Below are 19,745 nucleotides of genomic sequence, written 5' to 3' on the forward strand. Positions count from 1 at the left end.
CTCAAACTCACAACCCCTAGATTAAGAGCTACATGCCCTTCTGACTGAGCCAGTGAGGCACCCCAACAAAGAGTTTTATCAAAACGTTTACATATTCACAGCTGAAGGCAGCATGAGGATGGACAGAAGAGTTTAGAATGAGACAGACCCGAGTTTGGATTCTGTTGCTATCACTTATTAGCCTTATGTCCTTAGCCTTGCTGGGCTCCTATTGTCTGTACAATGGAAATGAATCCCCATGCTAGAAGGGTGTCTGTTCTAAGATCTAAATGAGATGTGTACAAAGGGCCTAAGCACATGAGAGCCTTGAAAAACTTGCCTTCTGGACTTGGGGCTGCCCACTGGATGTCTAATTCCTCCATGCAACTCCCTCCTTTCTAGTAGTGCCCCCATTTCCCAGAAGGCCACAGCATGTGCTTAGGAGAAGCCTGACCCCAGCCCTAAGGCTATTTTCTTGTTGGTCTCAGCCAATCACAGACCCATTTCCCTTGCCATGATTTAGGTGTGGGCTATAAGAAAGCAATTCTGTGCTAAGGTATGAGGTAAATCTGCTCTGGCCAGAAGTTGAATTTTCCTGGTTCTTAAAAGGACCCAAGGCCCGGGTTCCTGCCTGTAGATACTGTCATGTCTGGATTGACGCTCAGAATGGCCACATCCAGAATTTAATGAGGAAAATGAGCTTGAAGACAAAACCAACACAAAAGGAAGGCAGAGTGGAGAAATGAAAGAGGCCTTATACCCCTTCACACTGAGCCACTGAACAAGCCAAACTCGGACTCCTTGTAACTGGAGATAATGTCCTTATTGTTTAAGCCTCTTTAGGCCAGGTTTTGTTACTTGCAGTGGAGAGCAGCCTCAAGGAGACATGGACCTTTTTTTGCCTGAGAGTCTCTGGGGGCTCAGGTGCCTGACTTAAAGTCATCAAGTGCCAGCCCGGAGTAGGGACTCAACATTAATTTTTTTCTAATATCATACCCAGGACATACAAGAATCCTCCGTAGAAAGCTCTATAAAAAGCTACTCTGGGGAATCAATGACTATCTAGATCTAGAGAAAAACATCCCTGCGTTCCTCATTTGCCATCTTTAAAATGCATTAGAGCCCACCCATTCATATAGTTAACCATTACTGAGCTCCCAGACTGCAGAGTGAATAAAAGGAAAATTGACATGGGGGCTCTTAAAATGGATCTTGAGCTCGTGGGCAGACAAGTGAACAGAAAGAGAGGCAGAGAGGGGTTATGATGTCTATCTAGACAATACTTGCTGCATAAAAAAGGGAGGATGTCAGGGTGAGTGTGCACCTGACACAGCAGACACATAAGCAAAGGGAGCAAAAGGCACTTGGGCTTTTAAAAGAGCCAGCCCGGCCCGAAGCCTGCTAAGCCAACGCACCGTGCAGCCTGCCCAGAATGGAGTGTGCAGTGGCAGCACGCAGGGTGAGGTGAAGCCCTGGTCTGAGAGCAAGATCCAGGGAGGAAGCAAGCTTGGGGGTTGGGGGGGCAGGATCCTGCAGGAATGTCACAAAGTGGTCTGGAGCAGCAGTGAATGGGGCAGCTTCCCGTGGCCAGTGAGGCCACCTGGGTGATGGCTGAGTTGCAGTGAATTGTCCAGGGGAAGAGAAGTATGCAGATGGGAAACTAAAGGTAACAAGGAGACCCAAAGGTCTCTGGGGTCCTGGGTGCCCGCTCCTGTTCTGCCATGGGACCATCACTCCTCCTCTTTGGGCCTGTTTCCCTCTCTGGCTGGTCGTGACTACCTGGACTCCTGAGTTCCATAAAAAAAAGAACCCTTGAGTGATTGGGGAGACCGCTGTGCAGAAATTACCTCTGTGGGCTCAAAATGCCCAAATGTCAGGAGCAGCAGGGATTTGCAGCTCCTAGCTTAACGTATTTTTCCCTGCTATGGTTGCAGAAATGCACCAGCCCCTCATGGTGTGAGGATACCAAACATTAATTTCTCCCAGGGTCCTCTCTGCAAGCAGCAGTGCCGGGCTCCCCCTCATCTTAGGCTCACCAACCCTGTCTTCATTCAGGCAGATACCCCAGAGCCAGCGTGCTGCTCGTTCCCGGTCCTCCACGCTTCCTGCTTCTGCCTCGGCTACGTTCATCATCTTAATGTCCTAGCTTCCCCCTGTAACTCTGACCCCCCTTTTCCTGCAGCCAAGACACAACTAATTAATTACATGACAGGCTCTCTAACCAAGAAAGGCGACCTTCCTTTAAAAAATGTAGTCAGTAAACAATTCTGATCATTTCTCTACTTTGCCTTTTATTATTCTTTCCCTGGTGTCCTCCTCACCACCCCCTGCCCCCCCCCCCCAGCCACGGCTACAGCCCTCAGATGGATGGCCACAGTGCCAATAACAGACAGGGGGGTTATTTCATACACTAGGGCACCAGACTGTGGTACAGCTGGCAGGAAGAGAAGGGTAATTATATTGCATCTCGGAGCCACTGGCAATGAATTTCTGCATAAAGGACTAGATTTGCCATGTATTATTTACGCCAGCATCAATTTTCCCAGCTGGCTGTATTTACTGTGCAAATTCTCCTCTGTCTGTTTATGGGCAAGGCCATGGTTCAGCACCTTTGGCTACTCTATACTGTAGAGGGGCCCTGCAAGGCACCGTGCATAATAAACAAGTAGCTGGATTCACTGTGGTCACATCCTCCCTTCCTGTTAGATTATATCCCTGGGACTGCAGGGAGTTCACAATCTCACCTAGTCATGGTGATGCACGCAGGTGTGTGAAACCAAATCGGCAAGAGGGAAAAAAGGAATAACCGTTCTTTGGAACCTCACTAGGGGAAACTGAAAAACAACCTTCTGGGGGGAAATTAGGTGGCTTTGGGGCTCAGGGAATTTCGTCTTTGTATTTTTCAGAACATGTCATAGATAAAGGTTTTGCATTTACAAGGGCACTTCCACCTAGTACCTCAGAGACAAGGCTAGGGGAGCTCCATCTCACGGATGGAAAAACAGAGGCCAAAAACCCCCAAACAAAAACAAACAAAACAGAGAGAAGCGGGGGCAAGCCGGAGGCTTCATGGCTCAGTCACTGTGTAAGGATGGAGTGCAGGCACAACGATGACACACAGGGTTCTGCTCAGTTACTAGCATGCCTCTTCAGAAATGCCCTAAGCCAGGGTGAACTCAGCTCCCACTGGAAACATACATGATAGAAACAAGGAAGAAAACTTGGCACCGGCATGGATTTCTGGGTCCTTCCACCACAGCACCTCTCTCGCCTGTAGCTCTGTTTCCACAGAAAGAGAAGCTGCGGAAACAGAGATGCCTCTTCTGTCCAGCCCAAGAGCTTTGACTGGAATCCCAAGCGCTGGATGGCAGTGAACAGCAGGTGTTACTGTGCACAGAGTTGGGGGGCCCATGATGGCCCTCCCTTTCCCAATCAGTAGAACAGTCACATCTGATCTCCCTGTGACGTGGGGCTCTGCTCTGGAGTCCCCCAGGTTCCAATGTCTACCATCTCCTGGAAACCTGTTGGCTGGGAGAAGACAGGAGGGAAGGGTAAGTTTTTGAGTGAAGCAGCCCAAGCCGGTGGCCACTTTGGTTGCAGGGTCTCAGCATCCAAGATGTCTCTATAAGACATCTGGGCCGATCCCTGGCTTTCCCCTGAGGCTGGCTCACCAGACGGGGAGATTTGGTCAGATAGGCCCTGCGCCAACTGCCTGACATCCCTGCCCCTTCCTCAATGTCCAGGAGAATCCGGGTGCTCGGTACAAAGCTCCAGGAGCGTCCAAGGGCAGGTTTGAGCTTCCCACTGTCCCTGTCTCGGGTCATGTGATTGGTCACCTGGGGAAGAAAGCATCAAAGACTTAATGCAAGTGTAGAGGACATCAGTTCCTACTGCTTCATTCTACAAGTGGTAAAACTGAGGCCTCACACAGAGAAATGACTTCCCCAAGGCTCCATAAGTTAGTAACAGCAGGTCTTGCGTTAAGAACCGTGGGTCCTCACTTGTGCTCAACTCTTTCCATTAAATCACAATGCCTCAGGCTGGACTTGGACAGAAGGTGATGGGGCATGTGTCTGGGAAAAGCAGTGTTGTCTGCACTTTGCTGAAGGGAAGCCAGCGGCGGGCTTCCCCGACCCAGCAGACAGGCATCCTGAGACCACGTCCACCCAGCCTTTTGTGTCAGGGAGTGCCTCTGTGTGTGGGGAGGTTGGGGGAGCTTTGAAAGGGAGGTCGTAATCTGGTCAGTCCGTTCTACTCTGCCCAGGATAGTCATAGGTAGGCGACCTGAGCCTCACGGCATCCTCTTAATAAGATTCTCCCGACCAGACCCTAACCAGGGGCAGGGGATGTGGCTTATTCGTCACCGAGTCCCCACTGCCTGAGCCAGAGGCACAAGCAGGTGATCACGTGCATTCTAAAGTCAGGAGAGGGAGGCCCTGGGACTCAAGAACATGCTGGTGGGTGTAGAAATGAGAATACCTCCCTGGAAATTAGTTGGCATCTACACATTTAAAAATGCATGCACCCTCAGGGTGCCTGGGTGGTTCGGTTGGTTAAGTGTCTGACTTCAGCTCAGGTCATGGTCTCATGGCCCCATCGGGCTCCCCGTCGTGCTGTGTTGACAGCACAGATCTTGGAGCCTGCTTCAGATTGTGTCTACCTCTGCCCCTCCCTTGCTTGTGTGTGCTCCTTTTCTCTCAAAAATAAGTAAATAAACATTAAAAAAAAAAAAAAAAGAAAAAGAAAATGCATGCAACCCTGACTCAGGGAATATACTTTCAGGAGTTCGAGGAAATAATATGAAATGTGCAAAGAGATTTAGGTATCAGCGTGTTGTTCACTGGCGTCTTCCTTAAAATAAGAGGAAAACCAGGAATGACCTACAGGCCCCAAGATCATTATGGTATACGAGGGGCTGGCAAACTAATACCCAAATGTGGCCCAAAATTGTTATTGAAAATCAAATGTGACTGGAACATAGCCATGCCCTTTTGCTCAAGTATTGTCTATCGCTGCTCTCATGCTACCTAGGCAGAGTTGAGTGATTGTGATGCAAACCGTATGGCCATAAAGCCTCAACTATTTACTGTCTGGCCCTCTACAGAAAACTTTGCTGACCCCTGTAACCTAGGTATTAGATAAAATATATAACTGCTAAAAATGGCATTCTTAAAACATCTAAAGACATGGGAAATGGAATGAGTTTTTTAAAAAAATTTTTATTTATTATGAGAGAGAGAGAGAAGCAGAGAGAGAGGGAGAAAGAGAAGCCCAAGCAGGCTCCACACTGTCAGCACAGAGCCCAATATGGGGCTCGATCCCACGAACTGTGTGATCATGACCTAAGCTAAAATCAAGAGACGCTTAATCAACTGAGCCACCCAGGTGCCCTGAGTTTTTTTTTTTTAAACAAGGTTACAGTTTAGTTGGAAAGCTGGTTAAACATATAGATATATATGCAGAGAAAAAAGATCCTATGGAGATATACAAAAATATTAACATGATTTCTGTGGATGTGGAGATTTATTGCAAATTTGATTCCTATATTTAACTATTTTGCCCTATGAGAAGCATGCAGACTTAAAAGGCAAAACTATTGAGATAGAAACCAGATTGGTGGTTGTCTGGGGCTGGGTGACCTTTTTGGGGTGACCAAAATAGTCGAGATCTTGATTGTGCCAGGGTAACAAGACTGGATACATTAGTATCTGTTAGCCAAACTTTAAATGAGAAGAGAATTACTCTGTGTGAATTATACCCGAATAAACCTGTCTTAAAGTAAAAAGAAAAACAAGACTGTCCTTGACCCCTTGGCTATTTACGTCCAATCCCATCAAAATCCAGTGCTCGATGACCCAGGGAAGTTGGGCCAGGACCCTTTCCTAAAGGGCCACTTTCGGGTTTCAGAGGTTGCCATTTAAGGGAAGTAAACAGCCTAGAAACTGAATTAGAAATTGAATTCATGTGTCCCCTTGGCAAAGCCCTGGGATCAGACACAAAAGCAGCAAGCTGGCCAAGCCCAGTTCCTCACCATTACCGCCACGCCAACGTCCCGGGCCAGGGTCTTCAGCTCTCGAGCCAGCTGCATCATCAAGGCCAAACCTGGAAGAGAAGCAAAGGGCGAGGGCAGCAGGGCACCCGGGACTAGGCTGGATGGGGACTGGATTTCAGAGCTGGGAGGCAAGGTCATGTCCCGGACTGTGGGCTCTGCCACACCTCTTACCTTCCCTCTGCTGACCTCCCAGAAGTGGGGAGACCACGGCAGTGACTGAGTCCACAACCACCACCTTCACAGTCGCTGAGGCACTGCTCACCTGGGGAGAAGCAGGTGCCATGAACCAGTTAGTCTCTAGGGGGTGTCCATTACAGGACAAGATTGCTCCTCTATCCGGAACTGGTAAGAAGTAAGTTCCCCAACCCCAAATATTAGCTGTGCAGGTTTCACGGACTTTCAGTCCCCCCACCCCACCTCCTATGTAGGTATGAGAGATTTTACTGAAGACTTGGGTGGAGAGAGAGGTTTTAAATCAAAGGACATCACAGATATACCAAAATATATTTGTGAAATCCCTGTTCCAAGTTCTATAGCCCTAGCCATGAATTTTCTTTTTCTTTTTTTAGGATTTTATTTTATTTTATCTTATTTTTTAGAGAGCACATACACACACGTGCGAGGGGGATAAGCAGAGGAGGGAAGAGAGAGAATCTTTCTTTTTTTTAATGTTTATTTCTTTTGAGAGAAAGCATGAGAACAGGGGAGAGGCAGAGAGAGAGACGGACAGACAGAATCCCAAGCAGGCTCCCAGCTGTCAGCACGGAGCCCCACACAGGGTTTGATCTCACAAACTGTGAGATCATGACCTAAGCCAAAATCAAGAGTAGGGTGCTTAACTGCCTGAGCCACCCAGGTACCCCGAGAGAATCTTAAGCAAGTTCCATGCTCATGTGGAGCGCAACTCAGGGCTCGATCCCACGACCCTGGGATCACAAGCCAAGACGAAATCAAGAGCTGAATGCTCAATCGACTGACCCACCCAGGCACCCCTTAAGATTTTACTATATTTTTTAAGTGTATTTGCTTATTTTGAGAGAGAGAGAAAGAGTGCATGAGTAGGGGAGGGGCAGAGAGAGAGGACAGAGAGAATCCCAAGCAGGCTCAGCATTGTCAGTGCAGACCCTGATGTGGGGCTCAGTCCCGCGAGCTGTGAGATCACGACCTGAGCCGAAACCAGGAGTCAGATGCTTAACTGACTGAGCCACCCAGGCACTCCTTAAGATTTTATTTTTAAGTAATCTCTATACCCAACGTGTGGCTCGAACTCACAACCTTGAGATCAAGAGTTACATGCTCTACTGACTGAGCCAGCCAGGTGCTCCAGTCCTGAATTTTCTTAGCAGCCATCCTTCTCCTGATGGCCAGCCCCCCACCATCTTTTCAGGTCCCTCTTCTCCCTCTCCTTCCTACTCCCCAAATTCCTAACTTCCTGTGCTGAAGGGTTAGCCTTCTATTTACTTCACTGTCTCTTTCCAGATCATCATGCCTCTAGGGCCTCATCTTCCGCATCTGAAGTGGTTCTAAATATAGACTATATAGACAGCCATCTGTTAAAACCATAAACTTTTGTCTTTACACAAGCATTAGCATCTTGGACCTAACCTCCCTTACTCCTTATATCCAAGTCATTTGCTGATTCTGTTTCTACAGCTTTCTTTCTCACTTCATGCCGACCAGATCTTGGATATTCAGCATTATCTGGCCTGTCTTTTGCATGTCTTCGTTCATCTTCCAGTTTCTGACTCTCGGCCATCAGCTTGTCTAAGAGAAGACGGCAGAAGAGAAGCTAAAGCTGAAATCAGCTTAACTCTTCCTCACTCTGGGAGAGCAGGTTGAAATCTCTGGCTAAAATGGGGACAGCCAGGCTCTCACAACTGTCATCCATGGCAGACAAAACCTAAAGCAGCCCCTTGACCCCCACCTCCAGGTGTACAAGCTCTCATATAATCCCCTTCCCCCAACTACGGGTGAGTCTTATGGCTTGTTTCTGACTAATACAGTGTCAAAGGTGTTGGAATGTTACTCTCTTGTCTAGGCTACGTTATACGGCAAAGGTAATGAAACATCACTCCCAAGATTACATTATGTTATATGAGACTGCGTGTTGCTCTCATTCTTGTGCTATCTTGAAAGCAAGTGGTCATGCTATGAACTGCTTATGGAAAGGGCCACATGGCAGACAACAGGGGGCAGTGTGCCAGCAAGAAACTGGACCCCACTAGGAAATGAATTCTGACAACAACCTGAGTGAACTTGTAAGTGGATTCTCCCCCAGTTGAGCCTCCAGATAAGAACACAGCCCAGCTGCCATCTTGATTACAGACTACTGAGATCCTAAGCAAAGGCCCCAGCTAACTGTGCCAGACTCCTGACCCATAGAAATTGTGAGGTAGTAAACATGTGTTGTTTTAAGTCATTAAATTTATGTAATTTGTTATACAATAATAGGATACATACTATCATAATGGTCTTCCAGTAAAAAATACAGTCATTTGACTTGGGAGTTGAGAGATTTGGGTTATTCGCTTAGTTCTTATCCTTATTATGTGGTGACTATAAATAACTTACTAAACTTCTCTGGCCCTCACTCTCATCTCTAGAAACAGAGGGTTGGATTAGATCAAGGCTACTTGACTTCATGTCTCAACACACATGGGTCATAATCAGCAATGGCTCCTATGGCAAGTATCTGTTCAGTACATTCTGAAGTTTGTAAAAATGATTTACTTTACATGCACATGTTATGCTTTGGGGTCAGAGTTTAACATGAATTGAGCTATTCTTTTTTTTTCTTTTTTTAATGAATTGAGCTATTCTAAGATGTCTTTCTAAATCTAGTAGCTCATAAATCAGTGCACCAAATCCTAAGTACCTAGGCAAGTATAGTGCAGTACCAATCCAAATGCCATTCTAAACTCCTCTTCCTTGTTAACAGGATTCTGAAGGTTTTCAGGTACTGGGCAGAAATCTCCTGACATCATGGAAAGTGGGCCCAACTCCTAGTCTGAGATACACATAAAACTCTGTTTTGGCCAACTAGATGTAAAGCAAAGTCTACTAGTGGCTTCTGAAGACAGATTTTTCTTTCCTGATAAAAGGAGAGAAGTGCAGAAAAGGGGCCATCTATTACTGCCCTGAACACCGGGGTTGATGTGTGAAGACATAAGGCTTAGAGCTATAGCAGCCACTTTGCAATCATGAGGGGAAAGAGCAAGAGAATCAGACACACCAACCTAGAGCCCTGATACTGTGGACCAGCCAACCTCCAGACTCATGTGAGATAATTAAATGTCCTCAAGGTTCACGTGTCTGTCAGGCAGACTCTATCACTTGCAGCTGAAAGTAATCCTAGCTGATCCTGTGGGGGAATGAATGCAGAAATGAGTATGACATGATCCTTGCACTCAAGGGTCTTACTGTTTAGCGGGAAAGATGGGCATGTAAACAATGAGGTACTCAGGAATGGATTTAGCACTCAGGAGTCCCATCCTGGAAGTGGCATGCACAGCTGGAGTCACCAGATTGCACATCTGCATTTCCAAACAGTCTGTCGTAGGGCACCTGCCCACATACAGATCGCCCTGGCAAGCTGGGTGAAGCAGGAAGGGACAGAACAGCAGGCTCACCTGCTGGGACATAGCGCCTCGGAGGTCCTGCAACACGTCCAACATCTGGAAGATGTCAAACGCACGAACCACCTGGATCCTCTGGAGAGCTCCTGCCTAAAGAGGTGGGAAAGAGAGGGAGGGGCTTTCAATAAGAGGGAGCAGGGGATCAAGCAAGTTAAAGAGAGATTCTAAACCTGAGCAGACGCATCTAGACATAAGGACTCAAGTCCAAGATGGCAGATGGGTTTTGTCTACTGGGCCAGTTCTCACACTGGTGGTTGCCGTGCTGACCTACAAAGCCAAGTCAGAGTGCAGTCGGGGAAGTACGACTGGCAGATCTGGTTAGGAACGTCTGCTGAGGGCAAGCAATGGGAAGGAAACACAGATGCTGGGTGTTTGCCAGCCATGACTTAGGGTGCACAAGGGTTGGATTACCTGGAAGATCAGTGCGGTAGCATCCCAGCTAGGAAAATGTCATAACAGGGGAAGCTTGAAGAGTACAGGAAGTATTAATAGAAATGACAATTAATCCAAATGGCCATAATTCTTGCAGTATAAGGGATACTTGGGTCTTTCTGTGTCAGAACCCCAAAGGAACTCAACCCTCCTACCCCTTACCTGCTCCTCCTCATCTGGGGTTCTAGCCTGAAGCAGCTGGAGGAGGCGGGAGGCTGTCAGTCCTCCATTGGAATCAACGTATACAACATTCTGCTGCAAGCCATAGGCCACATTTGCAGCCACACAAAGACATACCTGAAAAGACAAGGCATTGGGAGAACTTGAGCCCCCAAAATGAGAACTCCCCACCAAATCCTGTCCAAAGCCCAGTGACACAATCGAGCCAAGTTCAAGCCCCACTCCTCATCACCCATCCTCTCTCTTCCAAGTTCTGAGTCACAAGCACATTGGCAGAAGCTCCCTCAGGGATACGGAGCTATGCACCCACCTCCCCTTGTCCTCCTGGCTGCTGGCCGCACATGTACCTGGGTTTTGCCGCTACCTGGGCCTCCTACAATTTCAGTCACTTCTCCAGTGTAGAGACCAGCATCAAGCAGTTTGTCTAGGCTGATGAAAGAAGAGGAGGAAGGATGAGAATCAACCCAGGGGACTGGAGGGAACAGAGGGGAGTAGGAACCAAGAAGAAAAGGAAGACATTCCTTCCCAGCACTGGTTTTGCCCAGACGATCTGAACATCTCTGGGGAAAGAGGGCACGGCTACAAGACCCTGCTTGGGGCCCTCCTCATCTGTTCACTCTCAGCCTAAAGATCACTCCCCACAGAGGTCTCCGCCGCCCCATCAAAAGGTCCTCCTTCCTGATCTGAATCTCAGTCCCTTGTGGGTTTCCTTTAAACTCTGAAATAATTATAGATTCATTAGGAAGTTGCACAAAAAAAATCGTACAGGGGTGTTGCACGTACCCTTCGCCTCACTGTCCCTAACGGCAGCCTCCTGCACTGTAAGATACACTGTACCACAGTACAACATCGCCAGGCGACCCTAGTGCAATCTGCAGAGCTTATCCAGATATCCCGTGTTATGTGTGTGCGCGTACAGTTCTATGGAATCGTATCACACGTGGCTTATGCAACCACCACAATCAAGACACAGAATGTCTCCATCACTATAAGGCTCCCTTTATAGCCACCCTTTTATAGCCACACCCCTCCATTCAACCCCTACTCCCCTAACCCCTGGAAACCACCAATCTGTTCTTTATCTCTATCGTGTTGTTTCAAGAATGTTATGGACATAGAATCACACTGTATGCAGCCATTGTGGCTGGTTTCTTTTGCTCAGCATCATTCCCTTAAGATCCATCCAAGTTGTTGTATCCATAGCCGTTTCTTTTCATTGCTGAGAAGGAGCCCATGGTAAGGATGTACCAAGTGTGTTTAACCACCCACCCATTGAAGTCTGTTCTAGCTGTTTCCACTTTGGGGCAATTATGAATCAAACTGCTATGAACATTTGTGTACAGGTTTTTGTGTAAACCTGTTTTTGTTTCTCTGGAATAAATGTGTAAGAATAGAACTCCTGGGGCGCCTGGGTGGCTCAGTCGGTTGGGCGTCCGACTTTGGCTCGGGTCATGATCTCATAGTTCGTGAGTTCAATCCCCACATCGGGCTCTGTGCGGACAGCTCAGAGCCTGGAACCTGCTTCGGATTCTGTGTCTCCCTCTCTCTCTCTGTCCCTCCCCCACTCGCACTCTGCCTCTCTCAAAAATAAACAAACGTTAAAAAAAAAAAAAGAATAGAACTCCTAGTGGGTGCTTGGCTGACTCAGTAGAGCATGCAACTCTTGATCTTGGGGTTGTAAGTTCAAGCCTCACGTTGGGTACAAAGATTACTTAAAAATAAAATGTAAAAAAAAAAAAAGAATACAACTTCTGGGTTGTGTGGTAAGCATATATTAATTTTACTAAGAGGACAAAAAGACATCTAGATGCAAGTCCTTTGTTGAATATGTGGCTTGCAAATACTGTGTCCAGTCTATAGCTTGTCTTTTTGTCCTCTTTTGCAGGGCAGAAGTTTTAAATTTTGACTAGTTTTTATTTTTATTTTTTTGATTAAAAATTTTATCTTTTTTTAATTGATCACACGTTTGGTGTCACATCCAAGAACCTTTGCCTAGCCCTAGTTCCAGAGATTTTCTATATTTTGTTCTAAAACCTTGACAGTCTTAGGGCACCTGGCTGGCTCAGTTGGAGGGTGCAACTCTTGATCTAGGGGTTGTGAGTTTGAGTCCCACGTACAGCGCGGAGATTACTTTAAATAACATCTTGAAAAATAAAAATACAGATAAAAGCTTGACAGTTGTACATTTAAGTCCATGATCCATTTTCAATTTTTGTGTGAGATGAGGGGTTTAGGGATACTTATTACCCCATGATGCCCACCAGCTCCAGCACCATTGTTGAAAGATTATATCCTTCCTCCACTGAAGTGTTTTTGGACCTTTGTCAACAATCAGTTGGCTATATCTGTGAGTGTACTGCTAGGTTCTCTACGCCACTCCACTGATCTGTGTCTTTTGCGTGGCCAATACCACACCAGTCTTGATTACTGCTTTATAGTAAGCCTTAGCATGTGACAGACTGATTCCTCCAACTTTATCCTTTTTTAAAATTGTTTTAGTGATCCTACATCATTAGCTTTTCTGTTTAATTGTTAGAATAAGCCTTATCTCTACCATCAAAAAAAATCCACTGGGACTTTGGTAAGAACTGCATGAAGTTTTTAGGGCAGTTTGTGGAGAATTGCCATCTTTACTCTGCTAATCCACAAATATAGTGGGTCTCTCTATTTATTTGGGTCATCTTTCATTTCTTTCATCAGCAAGTTTGAATTGTCAGCATACAGCTCCCATACCTGCTTTGTTAGATTTAGACCCATTTTCTTTGGGGCAAGTGTAAATGGTATTATGTTTTAATTTTCCAATTCCACATGTTCATTTTCAGTATACAGAAATGCAATTGATTTTTATGTGCTGATCTTGTATCCTGAGGCCTTGCTGAACTCACTCAGTTCTAGGAGCTGGTAATTATTTTCTATGTGCTTGTTTTTGTCTGTCTTCCCCATTTGGCCCAGAGCACCCACGGGCAAGGACTAGGCTCCGACACTGGCATAGTGCCAGAAACACAGGAGATGAACAATGAATGTTCCCAGAGAAGCAAGTGATAGAAAAGTACCAATTAGTTCCTATATTGCCAAAACCCTGGCTGCAGAAGCCTTGGGATAAACTCAAGACACAGCCAATTCCTAATCCACATCCTGTCCTTGAACCACGATGAAACAGGTCACTAACCACTTTCCACTCCCTGCCCGACCTGTGGGCTGAAGCTTCTCTATCTACACCACAGCCCATACTAATGGCTCCATGTCCTGACCTCATGCATCCCTTTCCCAGCCCTGCAAACCCCTTCCCAGGCCCCAGTACTCTGCAGAGGTTCTGGAAGACCTCCCCTGACCCTCCTGTGTACTCCAAGCATCACCTCAGTAAATACCCCATCTATTTCGATTCCAAGGACTCCATGATTATAGGCACACGTCCCTGCCAGTCAAAACGCTCTTATCACCACTCCAGTAGCCTGTGGCTTCTCCCGCTGGGACCAGACAATCCCTAGCTCCATCACAGCAGCGGCAGTGGTTCTCCTGGGATGGTCCCCAGACCAGCAGCAACAGGGTCACCTGGGAACTGGTGTGTAATGCAAATTCTCAGGCCCTGCCCCACATCCGCTGCATCAGAAACTGGAGACTGTATCTGATTTCAACAAGGCCTCTAGGTGATCTGGATGCGTGCGCATGTTTGAAAACCACTAGGCTAGACTAGTGATTCTCAATCCTGCCTGCATATTAAAGTCTCCAGAGGAGTTTTGAAAAAGAGGCCTCTGTCAGCAGTTCCCAGACTTGTCCGCACAGTGGAATCACCTGGGAACTTCAAAAACGACTGATGCCTAGGGCAGCTGGGTGGCTCAGTTGGTTGAGCATCTGACTTCAGCTCGGGTCATGATCTCGCAGTTTAGGAGTTCGAGCCCCAAGTCGGGCTCTGTGCTGACAACGCGGAGCCTGGAGCCTGCTTCCTATTCTATGTCTCCCTCTCCCTCTCCCCCTCCCCCGCTCGTGCTCTGTGTCTCTCTCTCTCAAAAATAAATAGACATTAAAAAACAAAAAGTGTTAAAAAAAAAAAAAAAAACAAAACCTACTGATGCCTGTGTCCCATCCCCAGAGAATGTGATTTAATTGGTCTGCAGGAGGCATGGGCTTTGGAATGTTTAAAGATTCCCCAAGTGATTCTAATGCCCAGACATGTGTGGGACCCACTGACCTAGAGTAATTAAGTCAGAATTTTTCTTAACCTCCCATTTGATTCTAACATGTAGCCTGGGCTAAACCACTGGTACTGACTCTCCAGACAAGAATCAACCTCATTCTTGGCCACGAGGACCATGCTGCATAAGGAATTCTCAAATCCCCCTCTCCACTGACTTCTTAGCTGTGTTCCTGTGTTTTCATTTCATGCCTCCTACTGCCCACAGGACTCTCCTACCGAGCACTTCTAACTCGGGGCATGCGACATCAGAGAAAGACACCTCGCCCCGCCTGCCTGGTGCAGCAGAAGCACACCCTGCTCTTACGACTTGCTTTGAATCCGAGTGATTTCTGGGAGTTAGCCTCCCCCTTTCCCTTGGGATTGGCTTTTAGTCTTTTCTTTTCCGGCCGTTCATTCCAACATGACCTAAGTACCTCACCATTTCCTGAAGGTCTTACTCTAAAACGAGGGAGATACAGAGACACAGAGAGACCTAGCTCCAGCCTTGGAGATACAGAGATACAGAGAGACCAGCCTTCAGGGAATCACCTGTCTCCCCCAGTCAATACAGCTTCTCACAAGGTCCACTTCACTCTCTTTTTTTTTTTTTTTTAATTTTTTTTTTCAACGTTTATTTATTTTTGGGACAGAGAGAGACAGAGCATGAACGGGGGAGGGGCAGAGAGAGAGGGAGACACAGAATCGGAAACAGGCTCCAGGCTCTGAGCCATCAGCCCAGAGCCCGATGCGGGGCTCGAACTCACGGACCGCGAGATCGTGACCTGGCTGAAGTCGGACGCTTAACCGACTGCGCCACCCAGGCACCCCCCACTTCACTCTCTATTGTCCTTGTAAAGACTGACATTGCACATCAGGCTCTGAGATGGCCTACAACAAAGAAACTCATTTAATTTGGGTTAATGAAGCATTTCCTCAGCGTGACAACAGAACTCCCCGCCTCCCTTTTAAAAGTTACATCCATCGTTAACTGTCCAGAGAACATTGTGAGGAGGGCAGAAACCCAGCATATCATCTGATTCCTCACAGCCACATCCCACCAGGTAGCAAGGCCTGTTGCGCATCTTTTCAATGCATCTCCTGCTGTCACCTGCTCTCGATGGGACTCACGCACTCCACCGCTACTATCTCGGTCTTGGCCTCTCTCCTGTGAGCCTCCCTAGTCCGGTCCACCCTGCACACCTCTGCCTCCGTGCCCACAGCTCACTTTCACATCACAGCCTCCCTCCTGGAGGCAGGCAACAGGACAGAGCAGTCCGAGTCAGAAGTGTGACAGGTACGGCCTCAAGGGCCACTTATTAGTTGTGCGAACTTGCCCACGTCACTTAACCGGAGTTCCGGTCTCTTCATCTAGCCAATGGTGGTTTTACCTGTGATGTGTCCATTGGTGGTCGTGGAGAACAAAGGAAATAATGTACTGTGGAGTGCTAGCATGGTGCCAGGTTCTTGGTAGGCACTCAGAGAAGGCCCATACGTTCCTCAATGCCCACAGCCTGCCTCCGCCTCAGAACTTTCCAGAACCACTCTGATTTCCTTTTCTTTAAAAAAAAAAAATTTTTTTTTATATTTATTTATTTTTGATATAGAGAGACAGAGCACAAGTGGGGAAGGGGCAGAGAGAGAAGGAGACACAGAATCCGAAGCAGGCTCCGGGCTCCGAGCTGTCAGCACAGAGCCCGACGCGGGGCTCGAACTCACAGACGGCGAGATCATGACCTGAGCCGAAGTCGGATGCTTAACCGACTGAGCCACCCAGGTGCCCCTCTGATCTCCTTTACAACACCCCACTGCAGCCACAGTCCTGACCATTTATGACTTGACTTCTCCCTAAACGCTTCCTCTGCCCATGTTGCTTTTCTAAGCTCTCTAAGCCCAGAGGCCAGGTCTGCTTCCGGTGAATCGCTCCCTCCTTATGCTGCCTCCACACATGCGTACACCTCTCTTCTGTTCACCTGCTCTCCTATCTACCCACTAGACCCCACATTCATTAAGTGCAGGAGCCGCGCCATACTGGAACACCTATAATCCGCATGTATCTGGCACCTAGTAGGCATGCAGTCGGTGCTTGAGGGGTAAGAGACTCAGATCGCCAACCAGGAGGTACAAGCACCATGCTGTATGAATCTTGCCAAGACAACGTGTTAGGAAAACAGCAAGGGCCAAACCAATCCAGAGACCTTTCTGGTGGCAGAATTCCTCATCAAATTCTGCACGAACAGGCCAGGAAATAGGTCAGACTCCCTCGGCCAGAAACTGGCTGTGGTCTTCCAACTCTTTCCCTTCCAAGACCACGCAGCAGAATATAACTACTCCTCCATGGAAGCTCCCTTGGCTCCTCTTGCTGCAGGGTATGGGGCACACACCTGGCTCCCATCAAGTGTCTCAGGGCTTTTCCCACCACTCCACGCCCCTCAATCTCTAGGGCTAAACTCAAGCTTGCTTAATCATCACTAACTCACAAGGTCACTGAAGAGATTACATAACCTAATGTCAGTGGCTGGCACGCAGGAGGCACTCAATGAGTGTCAGTCTTGCCATGTTCTCTCGCCCTATCCTTTTTATTTTACTTATCTTTGAGAGACAGAGCACAAGTGAGAGAGGGGGCAGAGAGAGAGGGGGACAGAGGATCTGAAGCAGGCTCTGCACTTACAGCAGAAATCCTGATGTGGGGCTTGAACTCACAGATAGTGAGATCATGACCTGAGCCGAAGTTAGACGTTCAACCGACTGAGCTACTCATCTGCTCCTTGCCCTGTCCTTCAGTGAAATGGGAAGCAGGGCCAGAGAAGAACTGCTTTGATCTGCTGAATAATAATGAAATACTAACATTTTGTGTGATAGGATAGTGGTTCTCAACCAGAAGCAATTGTGCCCCCACAGGGGTCATTTGGCAACATCTGGAGACATTTTTGATTGTCACAACATGGGGAGAAGGGAGGTACCACTGTTATCTATTGAATAGAGGCCAGAGATGCTGCCCAAAATCCTATAATGCACAGGACAGACACTCCCCCACCCCCCGCCCTGGGGCAAATAATTACAAATCCCAAAATATTAGAAGTGCGAAGTCAAGAAACCCTGTCATAAGGTAAGACAACTCAGAAGTCCTGGCCATCTGCCCATGCTGCCCTCATCACAGCTTGAAAAACCCTGCTCTCTCTAGATTCAAGAGTGAAAGGCGGTACCGGAGGCAGCCCGGTCCTCCAGCCTCTCACCTTCTTCCCCAAATACAAACCTTCCGATGCCAGTGGACAGGATAGCTGTGGAGGTCTTTAGTTCCTCGTACAGATCAGCGCCATTGAAGGGGAAAGCTGAGAACTGAGCCAGCAGCACCCTTCTCAGGGCAACCAGGGCCTAAGAAAGGGGCGGGGTTAACTCAAGATGGGGCCAGGATCGCTTCAACCCAAAGCAGCCCGGAGCACACAGCAATGACCCGCCAAGGGAGGGGGCATCCCAGGGTCTCATACGCTGCTGCCACCCCAGTTATCAATCTCTGGGAGCCCTTTGCTCCTTTGACTCAGGGTTGAGCATTTAGAAACACCCAAGTTTGTAGCGTGGAGATAGCTCACCTTGTAAGACAAGCCACACTTCTGGGCTACATCCTCCAGGTCTGCAGAAACCAGGTCCACCACTGAAAACAAAGCACACGTGGTTGATTGGCAGGAAGGGAGGCGCCGGGCTTCCCACACGTGGCTTTTCCTCTTCTGTAAAGCGAGGTGACGGTTCTACCCCGGGGCAGGCAGTCCCAGGCGGCCTACGTGACAGCACAGAGCCGTGGGGCCTGGCGGGGCTCCTGGCACCCAGTAGGGGTTCTGCCCTCCCCAGGGGCTCGGTTGGCCCCACTCCCGCCTTCCCGAGGCTCTGCAGAGCGGTGCGAGGCAGAGCACAGGGGTGCGGGGAGGACCCCTCCCGGGTACGCCTAGTCCGCGCTGTGCCCAGCTGGGTGGCGCGCACGCGGTCACCTGTCTTGATCCCGCGGCTCCTCAGAAGCTGGACTGTGTCCTGGGTGAGGCCCGGGCACAGCCCGGCCCTGAGAACGCCCATGTTCCCTGGGGGTCGGTCCGGGTAACGCCGGGCTCGGGGCTGGTCGTCCCGCGGGCCTCCGCGGGGCCCTCTCCCTTCGCCCGGCGGCACCCTGCTCGAGAAGGGGCGCAAGGCGGCAGCGCGGAGGGGGCGCGCCCCACCGGGTCTCCGCGCCTCAGCCCAGCTGCTCGCGCCACGCCGCGCTTCCGCCTTCCAGGCGCCAGGACCTGGCTTGCAGCGCCATCTGCTGGCCGTGCGGCGACAGGGCGGTTGGGGCGGGAGCCGGCCCCCAGTCCCCAGTCCCCAGTCCTCCGCCCCACGACGCTCCACCCCCGTGCTCCCCGGCGCCCGCCGCGCGCTGCCTACTGGACCCGCTCTCCGCCCGCCACGCCCCGCGCCCGCACATGCCTCCACCCGCCTCCGGGGGCGCGCGCGCGGGTCGTGCTGCGCGCCCCCGGGCGTCGGCTTCTGTTCTAAACGCTGGGCCGCGGAGTTCGACCCGACGGACCATCCCTACCCTCAGGCACCTACGTGTTAGTGGGGAGGACAGTGAAGAGGAGTCCAAGATACCGGGTAATTACAGATTTCTATGGTAGGTGCTCAGAAGCAGCAGAGAGGGCATCTGCGGCTCTGTTTTTGAAACAACACTTTCTCTTTTGGGGGATGAATTAACAACAAAAACCCTGATGATTTGGAACACAGAAGATATGATTTGGCGTTTTTAAATGTCCTTTGCTTTGCCTCGTCCTCTGGGAAACATAAAACAACTTTACAACTCCTCACAATCCAATAAGGCGGCTGCTGTTTTTATCCCCATCTTCCAGAGGAGGAAACTGAGGCCCAGCGAGGTGAAGTCACTTGCCAAAGGTTTACACAACCTGTAGGTGCAGAGCGGGACTTAGAGTGGACAAATCCACATGTGAGTACAAAGCCACTCTAACCACTCCCGGAGTTATGTGTCGGTTTTCCTACGGTAAGGTGGTTTCCTTGAGAACAGAAACATGTCTGGCCCATATTTGTATCCCTGTGCAGCATCCACCGTTGTCACGCAACACACAGAGACGCTCAGGGTGAGGATGTGGCACATTTAGAGTTCTAGCAGCAAAACCTGGCTGTATGTGGGCTGTGAACCCCATGAGCCATCTGGACTTTCCCTGTGCCTACTGACATAGTTGGGGTTTGCTGCCCAGGATTTCTGGATATAGAGCCTCAGCATTCTGGAGACAAACTCCCCCTCCCAGAGACCCATTTC

At 48.9% G+C, this 19,745-nt stretch overlaps 1 protein-coding gene across 1 annotated transcript; it reads right to left on the reverse strand.

Annotated features, from left to right (window-relative positions):
• Positions 1 to 2,250: 2,250 nt before the first annotated feature.
• RAD51D (RAD51 paralog D) lies at positions 2,251 to 18,662 on the reverse strand. Its single transcript, XM_047080827.1, has 10 exons — positions 18,433 to 18,662; positions 18,040 to 18,101; positions 17,706 to 17,824; positions 10,626 to 10,707; positions 10,261 to 10,395; positions 9,661 to 9,756; positions 6,203 to 6,293; positions 6,011 to 6,081; positions 3,651 to 3,815; positions 2,251 to 3,507 (listed from the first exon to the last, which is right to left on the reverse strand). The coding sequence occupies exons 1-10, from the start codon at positions 18,512 to 18,514 to the stop codon at positions 3,424 to 3,426; spliced, it is 987 nt and encodes a 328-aa protein (XP_046936783.1). The 5' UTR covers positions 18,515 to 18,662; the 3' UTR covers positions 2,251 to 3,423.
• Between the last annotated feature and the right edge of the window lie 1,083 nt (positions 18,663 to 19,745).

The sequence above is a fragment of the Lynx rufus genome, unplaced genomic scaffold (assembly GCF_022079265.1).
Source record: "Lynx rufus isolate CCGP_SWC_20201006 ecotype Redwood Valley unplaced genomic scaffold, mLynRuf1.p SCAF_18, whole genome shotgun sequence".
In the NCBI taxonomy this organism is placed as follows: Eukaryota; Metazoa; Chordata; class Mammalia; order Carnivora; family Felidae; genus Lynx; species Lynx rufus.